At 44.0% G+C, this 19,574-nt stretch overlaps 1 protein-coding gene across 3 annotated transcripts in view; it reads left to right on the top strand.

Moving 5' to 3' along the window:
- The window catches only part of PPM1F (protein phosphatase, Mg2+/Mn2+ dependent 1F), a 47,081-nt gene that overhangs the window by 4,692 nt on the left and 22,815 nt on the right, over window positions 1–19,574 (top strand). For 2 of the 3 annotated variants that reach the window (XM_059713479.1, XM_019486582.2), the window contains exon 2: window positions 15,946–16,076. In XM_059713479.1, the coding sequence (XP_059569462.1) occupies window positions 15,946–16,076 (131 nt within the window). The remainder of the gene's footprint in view (window positions 1–15,945; window positions 16,077–19,574) is intronic. The other variant, XM_006269320.4, reaches the window with a different exon arrangement.

Below are 19,574 nucleotides of genomic sequence, written 5' to 3'. Positions count from 1 at the left end.
GTATCTGGGGGAACGTTTGTTCACCAGAGCGCCCCAAGGGGTGACGACTAGGTTGAATGGTCACAAACTACTACAAGACCGTTTCAGGCTGGACATAAGGAAGAATTTCTTTACTGTCCGAGCCCCCAAGGTCTGGAACAGCCTGCCACCGGAGGTGGTTCAAGCGCCTACATTGAACACCTTCAAGAGCAAACTGGATGCTCATCTTGCTGGGATCCTATGAACCCAGCTGACTTCCTGCCCTTTGGGCAGGGGGCTGGACTAGATGATCTTCAGAGGTCCCTTCCAGCCCTAATGTCTATGAAATCTACTGCGCATGTACTGGCTGTGGGGGATGTGCAGTTCATGAGCCTCTGAACAGCTGTGCTATGAAATTTTGCTGCAGCAGTGAACTACAATGAGCTCATTAAGTATGTGGATGCAGAATGCCTTAACAGGTGTGCTGTAGAAAAATTTTATTAATGTTATGTGTGCCTTGGTTTGGAAAAGATTGGGAAATGCTGATCTAGAGGACTCTCGAAGTGCACCATGCAGTTAAGCTCTGCATGAAGTTCTTCAGTGCTGTTAATGATTTCTGCTCTGTTAGTTGCTACATTCCTATCAGTGTGAAGAGCAGGGTGCAAGCCAAGTACTGAGGAGTCCATCAAGTGATGTTCAATCCCACCCCACTTCTGTCTGCTGTAAGCCACAACCCTCGTTGTCTGTGGAGGGAGCAGTAGTCTGACCTTGACCTGCAGGAGGGTTGCTAGGTAAGGCTTTTGAGGAAAGTGGAGAAAGGAGTGGGCTTTATTTGCTTCTGCAAGAAGCTCCAAGCATTGGCAGTCTTCTAAGGCAAGTGTTTTGCCATTCAGGGTGAAGAAACAGCCAACCAGATCAAACCATAGTTAGTTGCCTTTGCAGGTGATGCTTAAAATAGCTTTACATAACTAAATATTCACAGCAGTCTACAAAGAGTCATATACTTGTCCTGCCCTGTGGAGCTTGCAGTCTAAGGCAGTGATTCTGTAGGAATTTGCACACATGCTTAACTTTTATACAATGAGTAGTCCCATTTAAGTCAGTTGCTGTGCTTGCTTTCTGTAAAGTTCAGCAGATTGGTGTTTGTCCAGATAATTTCTCTTTGCAGGATTTTTATTGAAAATGCATTTTGGGGGTGAAAGTCCACTGTGCTTTGAACACCACCTACAGAAAATAACTGGAATTGTAAGGAATCCACAAATGACTTTAAAGATTTAAATTGATCTGAAATGTAACTACCTTATCCAGAAACATTTCTAGATCCTCTTAATTAACTTGAAACATAACTTATCTGAAGATAGTTGTATGTAACCAAGAAACAATGTAAAATTCAAACAGGCTTCCTGTTTGAAGACTACTGTAATAACAGTTGTCAGAACAGGAAGCGAGTCTCACTCCCTTGAAACCTGTGTTTTTCATCTCTGGGTTGCTATTCTTTTTCTGGCACTACATTTTCAAAATCTGCTTGCTTGTTTTTAAGAAAATTTGGTTATTTTAATCCTTTTGTTTTGTTTTTTTAACTTGTCTCTGAGGCTAGTAGTGACATGTTTCAGTGTAATGCAGTAACATTGCATCCATAGATTCAGTGCTCCCTCTTATTGTATTTTTTTTTTCAAAGAATTTATGTGTTTCTGTCTTGACAGTTTCGCAGTTGCATGCCATCTTATTTTTTCTGACAGCCAGGTATTAATCAAACCAAGACCATGCAGTGTATGTCATATGGAAGTATCTGGGAGGAAAAAGGCGCAGTCGTATTGCTATACATCCGGTACTGAGTACAGTTGCTTTGGGGAGAGAATAACTGGAAGTGACTGGAATTCTCAGAATTGGAAATGGTCTTAGCATAGTGGGGGGAGGGAGGAAATCTTTGCTTTCAGCCAGGGCAGTCTTTTGTTCCCTTCTATGGAGCTTGGCTAAAATTTTCAAAAGTTCCTAAGTGATTTCTGCTACCAAGTCCTTGGGCCCAGGTAGTGTGGCGTTTCCCATAAGATATTCTGAATGGCAGAGCTTTCAAATAGTTGACGGATCTTAGTCGCGTGCAAACCTTGTGTAGTTTATCCTTGATTAGTTTGTCTATAGTTTCCTGGAATCTAATTACTTTTCTTTTTTAAATCTATAGTAGAACATAATCCCTCCAGTCCAGTTAGTGGGCGGCTAAGTGGCTTAGAGATTGCACCCAGAGAGTGGTGGTGGACGGGTTGTTCTCGGCCTGGAAGGAGGTGGGCAGTGCGGTCCCGCAGGGTTTGGTCCTTGGACCGGTGTTATTTAATATCTTCTCCAGCGATTTGGATGAGGGTGTGGTGAGCACCCTTTCCAAGTTCACAGATGATACCAAGTTATGGGGCAGAGTTAACACACCGGAGGGCAGGGAGCAGATACAGGTCAACCTGGACAGGTTGGATCAATGGGTGGAGCAAAATAGGATGCAGTTCAACAAAGATAAATGTAAGGTACTCCACCTAGGAAGGAGGAATCCCCAATACACCTACAGGTTGGGGGATGTCCTCAGGAGCTCAGAGGCTGAGAGAGATCTTGGAGTCATAGTTGACTCCAAGATGAAAATGGGCCAGAAGTGTAATGAGGCCATCAACAAAGCCGATCGCACTTTGTCATGTAGTAGCAGATGCGGCATTGGTCAGGCCACAGTTGGAGTACTGTGTCCAGTTTTGGGCACTGCACTTCAAGAGGGACATGGAGAATCTGGAGAGGGTTCAGAGGAGGGCCAGTCGCATGACTAGTGGCCTCCATGAAAGACCCTATGAGGGGAGGTTGAGAGATCTGGATCTCTTCAGACTTTACAAAAGACAGCTGAGGGGTGACTTTGTAGCCGCCTATAAGTTTATCAAGGGAGGACAACAGGGAATTGGTGATGTGCTATTTACCAGAGCGCCCCAGGCAGTAACTAGGAATAGTGGGTGCAAAGTAGTGGAGAGTAGATTTAGGTTAGACATTAGGAAGACATTTTTTACTGTAAGGGTGGCCAGAATCAGGAATGGGCTTCCAAGAGAGGTAGTACTATCACCTAACTTGGAGGTCTTCGAGAGGAGGCTTGACAGTCACCTGGCTGGGGTCATTTGACCTTGGTCCTCTTTCCTGCCAGGGGCAGGGATTCAGACACAATGATCCATTGTGGTCCCTTCTGACTATATAATCTGTGAGTCTGCAATGTGGCCCACAATTCTTGAAACTTAACATTATCCTGTCAGCAAATGTCTGTGAAACCTTAATGTCCCATCTCCTTTTAGTGCTGGTCCATAGAGAGAATGTCAGAATGCTGTTGTTAGATACTCCATTAGCTCAAGTGGCAGATGCCAGTGGAGTGGATCTGACTCTGGTTCCAACCCTGTTGATGGTGTGTATTGGTGCCAATTTAGTATGATTTTTTTTTTTTTCAGCCTGTTGTTTAAAACAACATTAAAGGAACATCAGGGTTGCAAAGTAGAGCCCTCTAAAAATTAAGAAATGTCAGAATTAACATTTTTATTTACATTATTTTATTTTATCATAAAGATTGTACACAAAGCAGCCAAACGAAGGTTCCATCTTGTGTAAGACGTATTCTCATTTGAGTGCTTGAGTTCACAACTTCAGTGATGTTTTTAACAAGTTTTGGGTGTGTAATTAAGCTCTCTCTAGTACAGCGGTCAGCAGTGTTTTTGGGCAGAGTGCCAAAAGCACCCCAACCTTGACTTGTAAGATGTTGGCGTGCCAGGGGCAGATGGCGAGGGAACTGCAAGAGGCTTGATCCTTGTTGTGACAGTGCAGCCCCGGTCCCTTCCCCACTGTCTGCCCTGAGGTGTGTATGCCAAGCAAAATGCCTTTGTATGCCATGCTCTGGCATGCATGCTGGGGATTGCCAACCTTTGCTTAGTATCTCTTTGAGTCATACTGGCCATGTCTACATGAGTGGCCAACTGTGCAGTTGTTACCATGTTCATTTAGTACTTTCTTTACCAAGTACTAAATGACTGTTCAGTAACCAGTGTTACTGCGCAATCCCGTTGCCACGCAGTTATTTTCGGACATTACTGCGCAGTAGGCCTGTGTGAAGCGACTAGTATTCGCTTTGGATTCGGCCATTCGGGGGCAGTGATTCGATTCGGTGAATCACTGTCCCAAATTGATTTGGCTCCATCTCCCACCCACTCTCAATGGTTGCTCCGCCTGTTCTCCCAGCTCTTAAAAAAAAAAAAAAAAAAAAAAAAAAAAAAGCCTGCACTCACTGGCTGCTGCCGGGGAGTGCGCAATTGCCTGCTGCCTTCTAGGGGCCAGGCTAGACTGGGGGGCACAGCCCAGGGGCAGGGGCAGCAGAACGCAGACTGTGACCCTGCCTGTGGTCTCCCAACTCTGCCCCTGGTGCCTGCCATGGCGCTGGGACCTATGACTGCTTGGGAGAGCCCAGAGCAGCAACATAATGTTAAAAAAACCCCAAAAAACTTCCCTGCACTCCTCCTGGCATGCCAGGAAAAATATCTCTGTGTGCCTCTAATTGGCATGTGTGCCGGGGGTTGCCGATCCCTATACTAGTGTGATCACTGACGTTTTTGCAAGAGGCAGCCATTTCAATTAATCTTATAACTGTTTTCACCATTCAGTCTACCTGTTCCTGTCAGATCCAGAAAGAGGTATTTTACTGGTGATATCACGCATGAAACAGCTTTCTAATCTGCAACTCCAGGATGGGTCATTGTTAGGATAAAAGATAGTGGTCTACTTAAATCATGGGGGTGCTTACCAATTGTTGTGGGTTGATCACAGCATAGAGTTCTAATTCCGTGGTCATTTTGCAGGGCAGGGACAGGGCCTGGGTAAGTACTGTGCAGGACTGCTGCACAGAGCAGATGGATGTCCCATCCCACCCTGGCAGGGGCAGTGCTGGACACTTGGAGCTGGATCTGGGAAGCATGAGTTGAAACAGACACAGGGGGAGGTGCCACGGGCAGCCCAACCCAGCTGAGCCCTTAAAAAGTTGGGGGCTGGGTGGGAAGTGGGGGCTGCCCTGGGCTTCCCCAGACTTGAGTGGCTGGTGGCACCCAAGATAGGCCCGGCCTGGCCCACGCAGCTCCATGGGCATGGGGCACAGCCACCCTGCCTGCAAGGGGACACCACCTGGGTTGGGGCAGGACACTGGGCACAATGTGAGCAGGGTGGAGCCAGCCACCCCTGGTGCAAGGGCCTGGCTGCAAGAGCTCCCAGGAACAGCTGCCATGGGTGTGCCATGCCTGTGCCCCAGCCTTGCCCACCTGCAGCTCCTCTCCTGGGGCTGGGGCCAGGGCTGGTGCAGGCACTGTGCAGGGTTTCTACACTGTAGGCTCGTGGCCAACTTGGCCCTGAGCACTGCCTGTGGCCGCTGTTCCCAAAGCCTGAGGGGCTTCCATCATGGCCCAAGGACACAGGCCGAGCCAAAAGCCCCCCAAGCCTGGTGTCATGCCTCAGCCAGGTGGTGTCCCTTTGCAGGCAGGGCGGCTGTGACCCATCTCCGTGAAGCTGCACGGGCCAGGCCAGACCAGGCCCCACCTCGGGTGCTGTTAGGTACACCCACCTGCCATGGCCTGAGTCTGAAGAGCCCCAAGGCAGCCTCCGCTTCCTGACTGGCCCCCACTCTCCTCCGGTTGCTGCCTTTCCAGGGGCCCAGCCAGGCCAGCCTACCCACAGCACCTTCCCCCTGCACTTGCTTTTCCCTGCACCATCTGGGCCCTCCCTCCCAGCCCTGCACCCAGGCCCCCCCCTTCTCTGGGGCCATCCGTGAGGCCTGAGCGCCCTGGACATGGACCTGGCCCTGGCCCTGGCAGCTGCTGCTGGGGTGTCACTGCCTCCCTTCATGGGACACTGCTCTGGACTAGCAGACCCAAGCCATAGCGGTGGGAGACATGGGCAGTGAAGGACATACCATCTTTCTTTTTCCTTTTTCCTCTCTCTTTCTCTCTCTCTCCTTTTTTCTCTCCTTTTTTTCCTTTTTTTCTCTTTTCTCTCTTCTTTCTCTTCTTTTTTTATCTCCCCTCTTTTCTGTTTTCTTTTTCTTTTTTCTTTCTCTCTTCTTTCTTTACCTCTCTCTTTTTTCTCTCTCCTTTTTTCTTTCTCTTTCCCTATTTTCTCTCTCTCTTTCTCTTCTTTTTTTTCCTTTTTCTTATAACAAGTTTAACAAAAAAGAATACACAAGAAGAAAGGTAGTGTATATGAAGTTTGATTTATTGCCACCAGATTTGGAATTTTTAGAAAATTGTTGGAAAAAAGGCAACATTTATGATTATTAACTATATTAATATGCAGTGCATACTGCCATGTACCCTCTGCGCCAGTTCTCTTTTTGTGGCATGCCAGCATTCTGGCATCTTACAAGGTAGACATTGTGGTTTTTTCTGCACTCTGGCCAAAACTGCTGCCTACCCCTGCACTAGCACATGGTTGGTATTGCTAGAATTGGATGTCTTGCTTATGTCTCATGTGCACAAGATAAATGTGACATGTTAAGGCATTGTCATTTATTAATACCATTTGCTAAACTGACTAGTAAATTTGCTGTTACAATAATCCATGATCAAAGAAGCAGGTTTCAAGAAAGAAGAATTAACTGTGTCTTTTATTACAGGTGGTTCAGTCATAGTTAATATGTATTAAAATTCCTTCACCAAAGCTGGGTTATGATTATAACTTCAATGTATATGCTTGTGTTGATTCCCACTTGCATCTTTCTAAGTAGTTTTTTTGCCATTCTGAAGTGGAGAGGTCCTGTTATTGCACCAGCTATGAGGTGCTCCATGTGGGGAACTGTAGATTTAAATAGAATACTGAATGTTATGAGACTTGAAATAAAATCATGAGAACTGCTAACAATGAGCTGAAAGATCTAATATAACTTCTAACAGCTTTAAAAAGCAGGCTTGGGTGAGGGAGCTGTCACTGGGGAGGTGCATCAGCTGCTACACTAACCATTGTACCTGATTTAGTGATACAAATCAGCTAAATTGCTGTTACCCAGGGGCAGGAAAGTCCAGCCCACAGTTGGATTCAGCTTGCAGTGGACCCTATTTCCCAGCAACCCCTGCAGCGATGGTTCACGACATATGCTGCCACCAGACCCAGCCTCTGCTGCCTGGGCACGCTGCCCTGCCTGCCCCACACCCATCACTGGGGGCGGGACCTGTGCAGGCAGGGTGTGTGGCCAGGAGTGAGACAGGCAGGTGGGGCCAGGGAAACCCCAGGATCTTGGGACTCTGACAGTGGGGCTGGGGCAGAGCCACAATTTGCTGCCCCCATCCCCCTGTGATTAGTGCCAGTTCTGCAGACAGGGGCGTGCAGGGAGTAGGTCACAGCTCTGCCCCAACCCAGGCCCAGTGTTGGCCTTGACCCTGAAGCAGCTCCCCACCCAGACTGCACTACTCCTGGGCAGTTTCTATTGAGACCATGGGACCACAGGGCTATGGTGGTGTGGGGCTCAGCCCCGACTCTGCAGCTCCATGCTGTCACAGGCCCATGTTCCCAGGGTCTCCATGGAGAGTGGCCAGGAGTGGCCCGGACATGTGCTGCTGGGAAATGTAGTCCAGCTGCTGGATGGATCTGCCATTTTGCCCAGTCTTGCTCTAACCTAACCCTAAATGGAACCACATTACATTTGTAACTTTTTTTTTTTTTTAATATACTTGCCTGAGTGCTTCTGCATACATATATAACAGTTGCATCATAACAGCATGTATTAATATAATTTGATACTGATGCAGTTATTTCTTGGTGGCTCATTTTGCTATATTATCATGCCATAAGGCTTTAATGTGTGGTCAGTTTACTGTCTATGTCAGATTAATACTTCAATCAAATTTTAGATGTACCACATGCCACAGCTATTAGGATATGAAATAGGAAGACGGAAGGAAGAAAAGAGGGGAAGACCTTGAAGAAATGCCAAAAATAAGATAAAAGTAGTATAAAAAAAGTACGTGAACTTGGAACTGTGTAAACTTTTGGTTCTTTGGCTTCTTGGAGGAAACAAATTCAACTTTACCTTGGAGAACTTGCATTCCTTGCTCTAGTAGTTTTGCATGCAATAACTTTCCTATTGCTGTTTAAATCCTTTCTGCTCTGTCTCATTTAGCTTTGAAGGGTGCATTTAGTTAACTAAGGTCTGATCATCTTGTGCTTGGCCTTCTGCTGTTAGCAATGCATTCATGGTCTGTTTAAAACTTTGAGCATAGCCAGAAGGAAGGGATGCTTATGAGTTAGATGGAAATAAAAACAAGATGATGGGTTCCTTGCAATGACTATATTGGTGTATATTTTTACTTGAAGTGAATGTGCCTGACTCCATTTAACTCTGCAGGTTCCAGGCCTGACCCTCTCCCTTTTTGCAGTCTCTGCTGCTCATGATTAATGTTATCAATTTTAGAGGGAAGGTTAGGAACTTTCCAGGGCAGATTCACTGTTGATCAATAGCCTGTCACCATCTAAAACCTGGAAACTGACATTGTGAATAAGAAGTGTAATCCTGAAATTGAGTTGACTCAGCAGAGAATGGAGGGAATGTGCAGGAGGGTTGATCATTTCCCTCCCACTTCCCCCATGTAACCTTGTATGTTTAGTGCTTTTTTCCATTTTATTTATTTATTTATTTTTATAGGAGTGAAGTGAGATTATTTATTGTTCTCACTCAGCTCTGAAGTAATAGTCACCCAGGATTCTTTTTGGGCAAAACTGTCAAAGAGGCTTCAGGACTGGTCCTGAAAATTTACTTGGGCTCAAAAATTTTGACAGCTTTATCAAAAGTGTGCATTTATTGAATAATCTGCATGTATCTTTTAAAAATCCCTCATTCTTATTCTTTTTTAAAGTAAATATTAGTCAACAGGAGTCAGTTAACAGGCTGAATTCATACAGCAGCTATTTTCTATCCATTTAGAGGCTTTCAGTTCTTTTTGACAGGTATGTGTCTCTATGTTGCTTAGCGCAGTGGGATCTTGGTTGCGGTCATTTTGAGGTTTTAGGGGTACTTCCTGCAAACCTTGGATTCACTTGAGTAAAATAATTCTGTAGTTAATTATGAGACCAGAAGGGAAATAAACAAAGTTGGGGGTAGGGAAAGGAAAGTATTGAACAAAGGCAGCTTTTGTTTACCTGGAGATTTGATTTGTAAATACTGGCAGTTCCCTTTTGAGCAAAAGATCTGCTCAGATGCCTAAATTAAGTCATCTCTATGCTAGAAGCATCTTGAAAGCAGAGCTCTACTAACAAGTGCCAGAGCTGCTTTGCTAGTTTGAGCTTTTGTTTTTTCCTGTGTCAGTTGTTTTAGGCCTGCCCAACCTTTCTCTACCCAGATGATATAAATTATACTGGAAAAATGCAGGCTTGCTGGTTGAATTACATATATGTGGGGAGCCTTACTGGCACAGCTCTGTCAGTTGGGGTGCATCTCTCACAATCCTGATCTATATAGCTTTATCAACAAAAATGTAATAGTGCAGCCTTCTCCTGACATCATTACCACACTTCTCACAGTAGTATGATAATGACTGGTACCTAATACCAGGGCTCCCAAGGGAGGTGGTGCTCTCCCCTGCCTTGGGGGTCTTTAAGAGAAGGCTGAGTAGGTATCTGACCCCAGCACTCTTTCCTGCCTAGGCAGGGGGTTGGACTCAATGATCCGTTGAGCTCCCTTCCAACCCTAGCATCTATGAATCTAACTTCTAGGATAAGCATGTGCTGTTGGGGGGGGGGGGGGGCGGTGAACTTTGACAAGTGTCTAGCCTACCATTCTTTGACAGGCTAGACTTCACAGGTCCAGTCAGTAACTACTTAGGACAGTCTGGCTACATACCAAATGATCTCCTGACATTATCTGGGGGAGATAAATAAACAAAAAGTTTGGTAGAGCTTGGCAAAGCCTTGTAACACCCTCTACCAGGTTGCACAGGGCATTCCTCCGTGTTTAAAGTGCTGGAGAGCAGCTGTTCAGTGTCTGCTACCTGTTGTGCTTTTATGCTTTTTTAAGCTGTTATGCTTTTTTAATCTGTGGGCACAGAGCACAACAGAAGGTCTGTCATATGGTTTGAGAGCCCTTCTGGAAGGGTAGTCATATGTGAGACAGGGACTCTGGACAGCTTGCAGTAGCCTAACATCTGATACTCCAGATCTTTTTCTGGTGATTTCCTACTTTCATCTGTATGAGGTGTATGATGTGACGGTGAAACCTTCCGTGTAGAGGCTTTTGCCTATGCAACAGACGGGGATTATTTTATCTAGGCTGTTTTTATTATTATTTTTATTTCAAGAAGAAACTTTGTGGGGATTTCATACAGATTTTCTTTTCTTTTTAGAGGAGTATGGAATGTAATGTGGGGAGTGACAGGTTTATGGTAGCCTCTGATGCATAAGAATAAATTGTGTATTGCCTATGATGCAATGGCAGCAACTTTTTTGCAAGTAGGGGGAAAGTCAGTAACTAAACTTGGACTGAAAGCATGGTATCAAAAGGTGAAGAGGAGCAAGCTAAACTGACCTCTTTCCTTGGGCTGGATCTAGGATGTGTAAGACTCCATCAGTTTATAAATTCAGTGTAGTGATGAGACTGACTGGAGCTTTGGGGCTTAATGTACATCAGCTACTGTGTAACTTTGTGTCTGTTCTATCCTGCTAGAAGTGCAAAGTAAACCAGGTAGTTTACTCTTGAATGAAACAGCTTCTGAATGATTGTAGTTTAGTTTTCACTCTTCTCTGGGATAGAGTGAACATTCAAAACAGTTACTGGGGCAGCTGATACCTAGAAAGTTCTTCCATCCTGTCCCCTTCCTTGTCCATCCATATTTTGATGAAAAAACAGTTAGGCTGAATCTCTACATTTTCCTGGGTGGACAGTACATCTACCCATGAGCCCAGATAAAAACAAGGCATTTGTCTGTTCTCAGCCCAGAGAAGGATGCAATTCTGTTACTATAGGTGTACAGCATGTAAAGTGCTATTCGATTTTGCAAGAAGAGAGATGCTGTATAATACACATGTATGCAATAATTATCTCAGACAGGTTGGGGGGGGGGGGGGGAGAGTGTTTGTTTTGTTTACCAGGAATTAATGAGGTGAGGCCAGCTCTACACCCCACCCACCTGTGGTTGACTTGGCTTCTTGATAAACTGCATTGCCTCATTTCCACTGGAAAAAACATAGTGGAATAGTAATGCATGTTATGCCGTAACTAAACACACCCTTTTTTGTCTGAAGACATAGCCTACAGCAAAGAAATTCCAGGACTGTTTACTCGTAGTCCGTGTGGGCTGAGCTTAGGCAATTGCAGTCTTTCATGCCTCATGAAAACGAGGCTGACAAATGTTGTTTTCAAGATTTCTGTGCTAGAAGGTAGTCTTTGTTTTGTCTTTTTTTTTCCTATTGGTTTCCCACATGGAATGTGTCTACTTTTGTTTTCTCCACTGCAGTGAAGGCTAATTTACACTTCCTACAACCTGTCAGCAGGATAGCCTTCATTTCTAGGAAAAGTCTGTACTGAAAGGCAGAAATTTCACATCCAAGGAGTGGGTTGTTTGTTTGTTTATGGTTAGAGAAAAGAATGTCTCCCTTTTAAAGAGGCGGTGTGTGTAATTGCAGCAGGACACCAATACCTTTTTGTCAGGTCATCCTGAGTAGCACGTCTGCCCCCAACTCTTTCTCCTAAACCTGCTAAAATAGATGCAGTCTCGCTTCCCTCCCCCCCCCCCCCCCCCCCCCCCCTTCCAGAAAAGACTCTCTTTCTCTCTCTCCCTTCTATAGTACATAACTCTCTCTGCTTTAGAGAAGATAGGGCTGGTGCCTGTAAACACTCTACTTGATCAGCAAATAGTGTTGCCATGGAGGCTAATTAATATAAAATAGAATAAAGAGCAGGAATATTGGATGGGGATAGATAATAATTTACCAGTATGCTCCTTGAAAGTGAAGCTGACATAACTGTATCTGATAACCCATATTTTGGAGGTTTTATTGTTTCCCTATCTGGTATTTTTATTAGTTTTGCCAGTAAAATTGCAGCCTGTCAGTAGCAGCTGTACAATTGTTTTTGCTGGCTGCAAAATGGCAAAAAAGACTGTTGCTTATTGGGGCTTTATTTAGATTTGTTGAGCCCTATTGGAAAAAGGGTAGGAAGAAGAGCTAATATTAAGGGATCTTCAGTACATTTCCTTTTTGGAGAGAAAGTGGTTATTAAAAGGATGTGACATTTTAATTTGTAATTTGCTTCTATTGCTTGAATGGGTCAGCTCTGTAGCAGAATCAGCCTGGAATTTTACAGGTTTCCTGTGACTAAATGTCTCAGATTTGTAAATGACAGCATTTCCTTTGTGTTAAGGTTTATGTAGGAACCCATTTCACACTGAGCCAGAACTCCTTTTAAGGTAGAACTGCAACAAATGTCAATTTTAATTGTTGAATGCTGCTATAATATCAGCTAAAAACCTGAGTTACATTTGAAATTCCATTTTGACATACTATAGTGATCCTAAATCTATTTTTTCATAGTCCTTTTAAATCTGCTAGGTTTTTTATTAATTCAGCCTGTTTCTCAGCTCCTTTTCTTGCTGTTTTTCTTACTGGTATACCATATCTAGGCTAATAAACTAGGCTATTAAACTATTTAAAAGCCACTGTAGCTGAGGCATGTTGTCTTTAATATAAATTAAGTGGGCAAATTTTAAGCATGGGGGTGGGGGTGAGTGTTTACCTGCATTCTCTCATTTTCAGTACACTTTTTCTGAACTTGTTTAGACCAAGGCCTTAACACCTGACTTTTCTCCTGCTTTTCTGCAGCAGCTTTAGAAGGAGGGAAGTAGACAATTTTCATCTTAATGCATACCTGCTGCTGTTACATTTCCATATAGGTTGTATTTTCTTGCCTGAAAGACTGTAATAAAATTTTAGTTGTTCATGTTTTCAGCATTAAACCAGCATGTTCTTAGTAAGCAGATGTGATTTTTCTTGGATCGGGTAGGAAAATGAAAAGATTCTTTTAAACTTACCCATACAGTATAAGAACTAGCAAAGTAGCTTCTGATTTTTTTTCAAGTGCTTTGAAGCTGCTGCTGCTGCTGTCATTGAAAGGACTGCAAACACATTTCCATCTGTTTGAAGTACTGAAATTGCTCACAAAATAAAGCAAGCTACAGTTGCTGTGAACATGCAAGTTAAATTAGCTTCTATGCTGTAGTCTACCAATGAACACAGAAGTTTTTTTTTGTGACAGAAGGCACTCATATCTGGATGACATGATTTGATAGGATCTGCCTTTTTCATTAAGTGCATAGTAAGATACGTTTGGAGTCAGTGCCAATAGGAACTATGCATATTGTTTTGTGATATAAACTGAAAATGACCTGTTTTCATCCTTTCCAGAAATAGGATACCTTCAGCATTTATTATCTTGAAGTCAGCTAATTTTATGTGAGGCTTCAAAAAAAAATTTGGGCAAGACAACTTCTGCTCCAAATCTGTTCTTGACCTGCTGCTGATAGCTTATTGTTTTGCTTGCTCCGGATGCATTGCTTAATGTCCTCTGGGTATCCAGGGATCTATGTTGTAGCCATGTTGGTGTGAGAAAAAGAGATATACAAAGCTCTTGGGTCAGAAGCAATATCTTTTACTAGACCAACTAAATATTGCCTCTGACCCAAGAGTTTTGTGTATCTCTTTTTCTCAGACCAACATGGCTAAAACATAGATCCATGAATCCTGAAAGATATATTATTTAGCCATTTGGAAAAGTAAACTTCTTTGCTAACCAAGAAAGAAGGATTTTTAACCTCCCTGTCTGACATCAAACACCTCCAGGCAAGAAGATGGCCTAATCTGCACACCACAGAGCAACACTCTCACAAAAGGACTCTGAGATAGAAAATGGAATTTTATTCCCCTGTGTATCTCCCCCGTGCAAAATGTAGTTTCTTTTCTACCTAGGAGGACTTTTACAATCTTTGAATTCTCCTCAGCCTGAAGAAGGGTGCATGTGCCCTAAAGCTTGCAAAGAAAGGATTTTTTTGCTACTATTTAGTTGGTCTAATAAAAGATATCACCTCTGACCCGAGAGCTTTGTGCGTCTCTATGGGTATCCAAGCTATCAGAAGCCATGTTTGAAGCCCTGTTAATGAAATTCCTTACTTAAATCTCATGCTGTCCTTCTGGCCAAGAGCAGCAAAATTTTGTTCTCTTGAATATAGAACAAGTATTTTTCAAGTCGTGAATATAATTTGGACTACAGGTTGGACGTAACTTGTCTTGAGTCTGAAAACATTCTTTTAAACCTTATTGCAAGTCTTACACATGCATCCTATACAGTCTGCAGTATGCATATGCTGCTGATTCTTGAGGTGGGATGATTTTTAGGTCATGTACTTCTGGAGGTCTAATCAAGTCTTGGTTTAAATGCAAGACTGAGGCTGTGTCCACATGAGCATGGACATTTGTTTCCCCAGCGACAAGTAGCAGCAGGACACCTTGTGCTGTCGCTAGTTGTCCCTGGGGAATGCCTGTACCAAGTGCTCTCTTAGGCACGCAGGTTATCCCGGGTGGGGTAGGGGAGTCTGGGGCCAGCACTGGAGTCCTGGGGGGCCTTCTGGAGCTGCAGCAGCAGTGATCCTGCTGCTCAGAGCCTGGCTGGCAGCTGGAGCATGGCTTCAGCTGGCCAGGTTCTGGTTTTGAGCAGCGCACGCTGTCCCTGCATGTACCACTCTGCTTTTTTTGGTGTGGATATTTTTAACCCCAGAATATCCAGGGGTCAACCTTGTGCTGGTCCCTTGCAGCACAGAGGACAGCTGGGTGTGCGGTATGTGGCACTGTAGACATGTCTGCAGCACCGCACACCACACAGCTGCTCTTGTCTGGATGCGGCTTGAGTTTTCAAAGCCAGGTTCCCAGTGGGTGCTCTGTGTATGTCTACTTTGCACTGGCTTTGTGATGCCTGAGGTCAGGAGAAACTAGGAGCTAAAATGGTAGAGGTGAATGTGCGAGGCATGCTCCGCCACTGACTGACTTATATCATGCTCAAGTTGGTAGTAATTGTGTACCAAATGTTTTTTGTACTGCAGTTCAGTTTTTCTTTGGAGGGGTAGAGGGGAAAGGGAATGGAGACATAAGGACTCTAACAGGGAAATCTTGATTACTTATAAGCAAAAAATCAGGAGAGAGGAAAAACAACAACAAAATACAGTATAATCTCAAAAAGCCGGAATTCTCAAAAATCTAGCACTGCTCCGGAATCGTCTGCCACTCTCCCCCACCCCGGACACACAGGGGTCAGCTTGCATGTGGTGACTCTTGCCACCATCCACCACCCCATGCTGCTGTTCCACGTGCGGCCACTGCTCCGGGACCAGTCACTACTAGGGTTTCAAAAATCTGGCATTTTCAAATATCCAGCAGGTGCTCGGTCCAGAGCGTGCTGGATTTATGAGATTATACTGTATTGCAAATGTGTTGTGGAGAGCAAGGGGGAGGAGGTTGTGAATAGTTCTATGCTAATTGATAAATAATTGGTAAATTGATTTACCTTTAGAGCAGCTGAAAAATTAAATGGACACTCACAAGTAGAACTAAGTGCTTGAGTTCAGAGTCTTGTTGGTATTAACAGGTAACAGTCTCATCACAGAATGTAAGAGCATGAGGTGATATCTGGGGACTGAAAGAGTAAGAATGAGGGAACAGTTCAAATCGCACTTCATGTACCTCCTAACCTTGCATTTTCAAGAAGGCAGGTGTTAGATTTGAAAACTTTGTAAAAGCTTCTACATATCACAGATACTCAGAGGCTGGTTTTGAGTTAAATTCCTGATGTAAGAGTCAGAATTTTTGGTGTCTCATAGAGCTTCCCAGCTTTGTAAGCTGCAATGTTGCTGACATCAAATTAAGGCCACAGCTCAGTTTAAACTAATACCATATATTTTGCTCTTTCTTCCTTTCTTTTGCCAGCAGGAATGCACCCCCTCTTCTTACAGCAGCACTGATTCATGCAGCAACTGATGAAGTGCTACAAACTGATCTGTCCACTTTTGAGAAATCAAGTGTGGAAGAAGAACAGGGAGACCAACAGAGGTTGACCTGTAAGTAGATTTCTTTGTGGCTTTCCACAAGCTGACTCCTGGAACACTTGATCGAGATGCTTCCTAGAGTACCAGGTTAGGATGTTTCGGCAAGCAACTGAGGAGGAGAGTTTTTATTGCTCTTTTGTTATGCATGTCATTTAAGGATGGTTTTGCACTTAAGATCCAAAAAGAATCCGGAGGCCAGGGCTAAGATTTTTCAGAGTGGCTAGTGATTTGGGATGTCCAAATATATTCCTCAATGGGATCTGATTCCATAAAGTGCTAAAGCCCCCCATTTCTTGAAAATTAGAGTTGAATCCAAGTACAGCTAGCTGGTTTAAGAAAGCTATTCTCTTGCTAAATGAGTTTTCAGTTGAGATGTTAAACGTTCTGAAAAATTATAAAAAGTTGTTTCTTAAAAAATAAATTGTTCACTTTAAAATGTTGAACTGGGGCAGTTTATTAATGTGCCTTTCAGACTGCAGTGGAGTCAACGAAGTGTCTATTCCACATCTGTTAAGCATCTTGAATTCAATCTATTTAAATCCTTTTACCCACACTTAGGGTCATGATAGTAGCGTCTGTAGTCCAAATTATATTGAAACCCTAGCATTGTCTGGGAAAACAAGCTTTTCAACAATGTTTGTTGTCTCAGTCTCCAGAGAGAGGACTAGGTGATAACGTGTGTGAATTTGTCTTGACCACTAAACTTTCTGTTTAGTGCCTCCATTCACATAACGGCCTGCTGAAACTGGGGCAGAAATAACACCATACCATCGTGCATTATTTGAGCCCCGTGTAACAGATATTTCTGTCACGCTTAAGTCACTAGAATGTTGACTTCTACGTTTTACTGAATTTCCTATTGACATTTGCAAACTGGGTTGGGGATTGGATGCTTCAGGAATTGGAAGTTAGGCATAGAAATCTCTTATTTAACCTAGTCCATCCTGGATGAGGAGACAGTGTTTGTTATTTCACATTTTACTATAGCTATCTCCACTTTTGTTTTAAAAGACCTACATAATGGAGCTTCCACTTCTCTCATTGTGAGACTATTCCACTGGCTATGTGTTACAGTGTCCAAAAGTCTTGATGCAGTGCATCAGCTTTTCAGTGTCGGACTGTTACTTGGATTTATGCCTGTTCCAGTACCCTAAATATATTCTCTCCCTCCTTCATGCGTCTTGCAGACTTATTATCACGTCCTCCTCTTCATATGGAAAGAACTGGTTTCATATCTATTTGGCTGGGATCTAAATAGCAAGTGCTGCTCTCCTCCTCCAGAGCACATAAAAATGATGTTGTGGTAGACTTTAACAGAGAATGTGGGAAGGGAAAGAAATAAACACAATTGTTTCTAAATAGACAGTTTTCTTGAGGTATTGGCAGCTCTCTAATTCCACTGTAAACACTAGAAGCTATTCATTTTGTGTGCATGGTGTCTCAGAATTGAGTTCATATTGTAAGTTGGCTCCATCTGCTGTGGCACTTGAAAACTGCAGGTCACTTAGAAGGCTGAGCAGTGATTCTCAGCAAGAGTGCTGTGATATCCCTTCAAGGGTGTTATGGGGTGCCATGCTATATTAGCACAATTAGGTTTGTAAACATGGTTCATAAGATAAACCAAGAGATTTCAAATAGAAATTCAAAGCGTTCAAAACATTTTTACTTGTTATGGTTTTTCTGAGTTCCTTGCAACAGAAGAATTGCTCTGTTATTTTTCCAGTCAAAAGCTAAGAGCCAGCATTTTCTTAATTACTCTAGGCCTTGAGTCTTTTTGGAACATTACTGGCCTAGAGTAATGTTCCTGTTTCTCATGAAGAGCTTCATGTGCTTCTTTATAGCGGTTGGTTCTGCCTTCCAGTACGCCAAAGAATATTGTCAATATGTCACAATACTGTCTGTCTTCTGTCCCACTGACCTAGCTTTTGTTATCTGTACTTACTTGATTTGTACCTTATATTATGAGCAGTCTCATCAAAAGCAAAGGTACTACTAAGAGTAACTCTCCCATATGAGTAAGGGTAGCAACAAGTAGTAAGGGTGTGTAAAGCTCTGGTATTCTTAGTCACTCCTTACAGATTGCAACTATTTTCTGACCTTTTGAGCAAATCTGGCTTTTGTATTCTACAAACTGCTGCAACCTAAAGCCTGTCTAGAAAGGGGAATAAGGGTGCGAGCTGCCCATGCTTTGTAAGGCGTTTTTACAGGATGTAAGGATCATCCAGAGCCAATTGCTGCAACTTTCCAAAGTAGGTAGAACTAGCTGGGAGGAGATATAACAAACTCTTTTTCCCAAGCAGCCCCTACTAAAAGATGTCTTTTAGAGTCTGGCTGGAAAGTAAAGCCTTCTTGGTCCTGCTGACTGCTGTCCTCCAGGCTGAATCTTCTTTCTAGTAAAACCAGGGGTTTTCAACCCTTTTGGATCAGTGTACCCACAGTAGCTGGATACAGAGCGGGGCGGGGAAGGGGAGTGGTGCGCAGCCGAATGTGGAGCAGTAGCAGCCACCACGTGTGAGCTTCCCCTGCCCCTCATGTCCAGCTGGGCTGATATGCCCTGGGCCCCACACACCCCTAGGGATGGATGGCTTTGGTGGTGGCACTCCATCCCTGCCTGCCCACGCGTACCCCCTAGGGCAGGGGTAGGCAACATTTTTTAGCCAGAGTGCCAAAAAACCCACAATGTCTACCTTGGAAGGTGCCAGAGTGCCGACATGCTGGAGCCCGGAGCAGCTGTTTGCAGCCTCCTGGCTGCAGCTGGCCCACAGGCCAGTCTGCTTGCAGCAGGGCTTGCAGCCTCCCAGCTGCCTGCTAGGAGCAGCTCTGTGGCTGGCAGCAGCTGCTTGGAGGCCGGGCTAGTGGTGGTGTACCGAGCAAAATGGCCTTCCGTGCCATGCTCGGCACACGTGCTAGGTGATGCTGACCCCTGCCCTAGGGCCTCTCAAGTACCCCCTGTAGTAAACTGTTGCACAAAGACAAGGAGGTACAGTTTGCCTGCCAATGACTTAATGCAGGTTTGCCTTTATTCATATCAGTTGATTTAAATTTTAGAGATTGTGTTCTGGGGGTAGAGGTCATTGAGGTTAGAGCTGTGTAGCCAGATAAGCTGGGAAAACACTGAGTAGAAATTGTGGATCTGTTATTGGGCCCCATGTAGAATTTGAGTACATCTAAATAAGGGGATTCCTTATGAATCTGAAAGAGATACCAGAAAAGCAAACCATCCAAGAGGATGGGCAAACATTCCATCAATTTAAACAGAAGTGCTGAAGGTCTTGAGTCAGAATAACTGGTACTCTGCACTCAGTCCATTAATAGTATAAAGCTTACATAACTAATAAAAGCAGGGGAGCAAAATTCTGGGAGGTGGTGGTGTGAAACGGAAAACGATTGCCTGAAGAAGGGTGCTTGTGCTCGAAAGCTTGCAAAGAACTTTTTTCCAACTATTTAGTTGGTCGAATAAAAGATATCACATCTACCCAAAGGACCTTGCCTGCCAAACAGAAAATGAGC

This window comes from Alligator mississippiensis, chromosome 10 (genome assembly GCF_030867095.1).
Source record: "Alligator mississippiensis isolate rAllMis1 chromosome 10, rAllMis1, whole genome shotgun sequence".
NCBI classification, from domain to species: Eukaryota; Metazoa; Chordata; order Crocodylia; family Alligatoridae; genus Alligator; species Alligator mississippiensis.
Note: the sequence above shows the minus strand (reverse complement) of the source record. Positions and strands in the feature narration are given on the sequence as shown.